Genomic DNA, 1,109 nt, shown 5'->3' with positions numbered 1-1,109 from the left:
AAATAATAATTACGTAGAAACTAGTCTCACGGTCTTCAGTCGCGCGCTCGCCGGACGGCTGATTTAACCCATGAAAAGTCCGCCTGACAAAGAAAGACGAGTCCTGATGTGTTGGTATTCTCGTTAAACTGAAAACATTTGTCATGTGAAATGAAAAGTTTATAGAGAAACTGCACCTGCCACTTCGATGCTGGCTCCGGTGATGTACCGAGAGTCGTCCGAGGCGAGGAAGGCGCAGACATCAGCGACCTCTGGAGGACACAAAGAGCCGATCAGCTGATCTTTTTAATGAATTAACTTTAGTTTGTTTTATGAGGCCATGCAAACGTTCACCTTCATGCTACCAACGTTCTCTGAGTTACAGCTGTCAGAGAGCACTGGCTGGGCTGAAATTATGCATTTTTTCAATATGCATTATTTGTTTCAGCATTTTTGAGCCCTCTAAACTTTTTTTTCAGAATTGAAAAACACATTTGTTTGAAAAACTTCAACTCGTCAATCATTGTTTCCCCGCTGTGAGTGTCACAGTGTCAACATCATCCTAATAAATCAGTGTAACAGAAACAGATGTTTGATCTGTTTCTCGTGATTCTCTGAGAAAAACGCAAAAAAGTGCATTTTGTCTGTATTTTGAACGATTGTTTCACCGTGTGTGACACAGTTTCAGTGTGACTCCTGTTTTCTAACACAGTCCTATTTTAACACTCGTTAAAGTGGCTGATGACTCTAAAATGCAGAAACACTGATGTTCTCATGTTCCACATATATGTTTGGATAAATCACACTCATCCAACAGCTTTAGGTTCATTTAAACGCAGCTGGTGTCGGCGTGGCCGGAGCAGAACGACACATGTATGAATCTGATGTCCTGGATGAAGAGTGACAGTGAAAAGCATCAGTGATGTGAAACTGACCCGCCGGCTCGCCCATCCGTCCCAGAGGCACCAAGGACTCGATCTGAAACACAAACATGGCTGCAGCTTCACTGAGGAGCAGGAAGTAAATAAATATGTTGGCAGCTTTGTTTCAGTCACAATATTTTTACGAGTTTTTATGATATTTAACAGCTCGCTGCAGTGATCAGACTCCAGGAAAATGTTTTGAAAAAA

At 42.0% G+C, this 1,109-nt stretch overlaps 1 protein-coding gene across 1 annotated transcript in view; it reads right to left on the bottom strand.

Moving 5' to 3' along the window:
* Positions 1 to 13: 13 nt before the first annotated feature.
* Positions 14 to 1,109, bottom strand: part of hsd17b8 (hydroxysteroid (17-beta) dehydrogenase 8) — a 4,015-nt gene continuing 2,919 nt past the window's right edge. The window contains exons 5-7 of the mRNA XM_005751395.1: positions 915 to 1,010; positions 177 to 251; positions 14 to 83 (exon numbers count right to left, since the gene is read on the bottom strand). Coding sequence (XP_005751452.1) covers positions 64 to 83; positions 177 to 251; positions 915 to 1,010 — 191 coding nt within the window. The 3' untranslated portion in view covers positions 14 to 63. The remainder of the gene's footprint in view (positions 84 to 176; positions 252 to 914; positions 1,011 to 1,109) is intronic.

The sequence above is a fragment of the Pundamilia nyererei genome, unplaced genomic scaffold (assembly GCF_000239375.1).
Source record: "Pundamilia nyererei isolate P.nyererei 1_Seehausen unplaced genomic scaffold, PunNye1.0 scaffold00309, whole genome shotgun sequence".
In the NCBI taxonomy this organism is placed as follows: domain Eukaryota; kingdom Metazoa; phylum Chordata; class Actinopteri; order Cichliformes; family Cichlidae; genus Pundamilia; species Pundamilia nyererei.
Note: the sequence above shows the minus strand (reverse complement) of the source record. Positions and strands in the feature narration are given on the sequence as shown.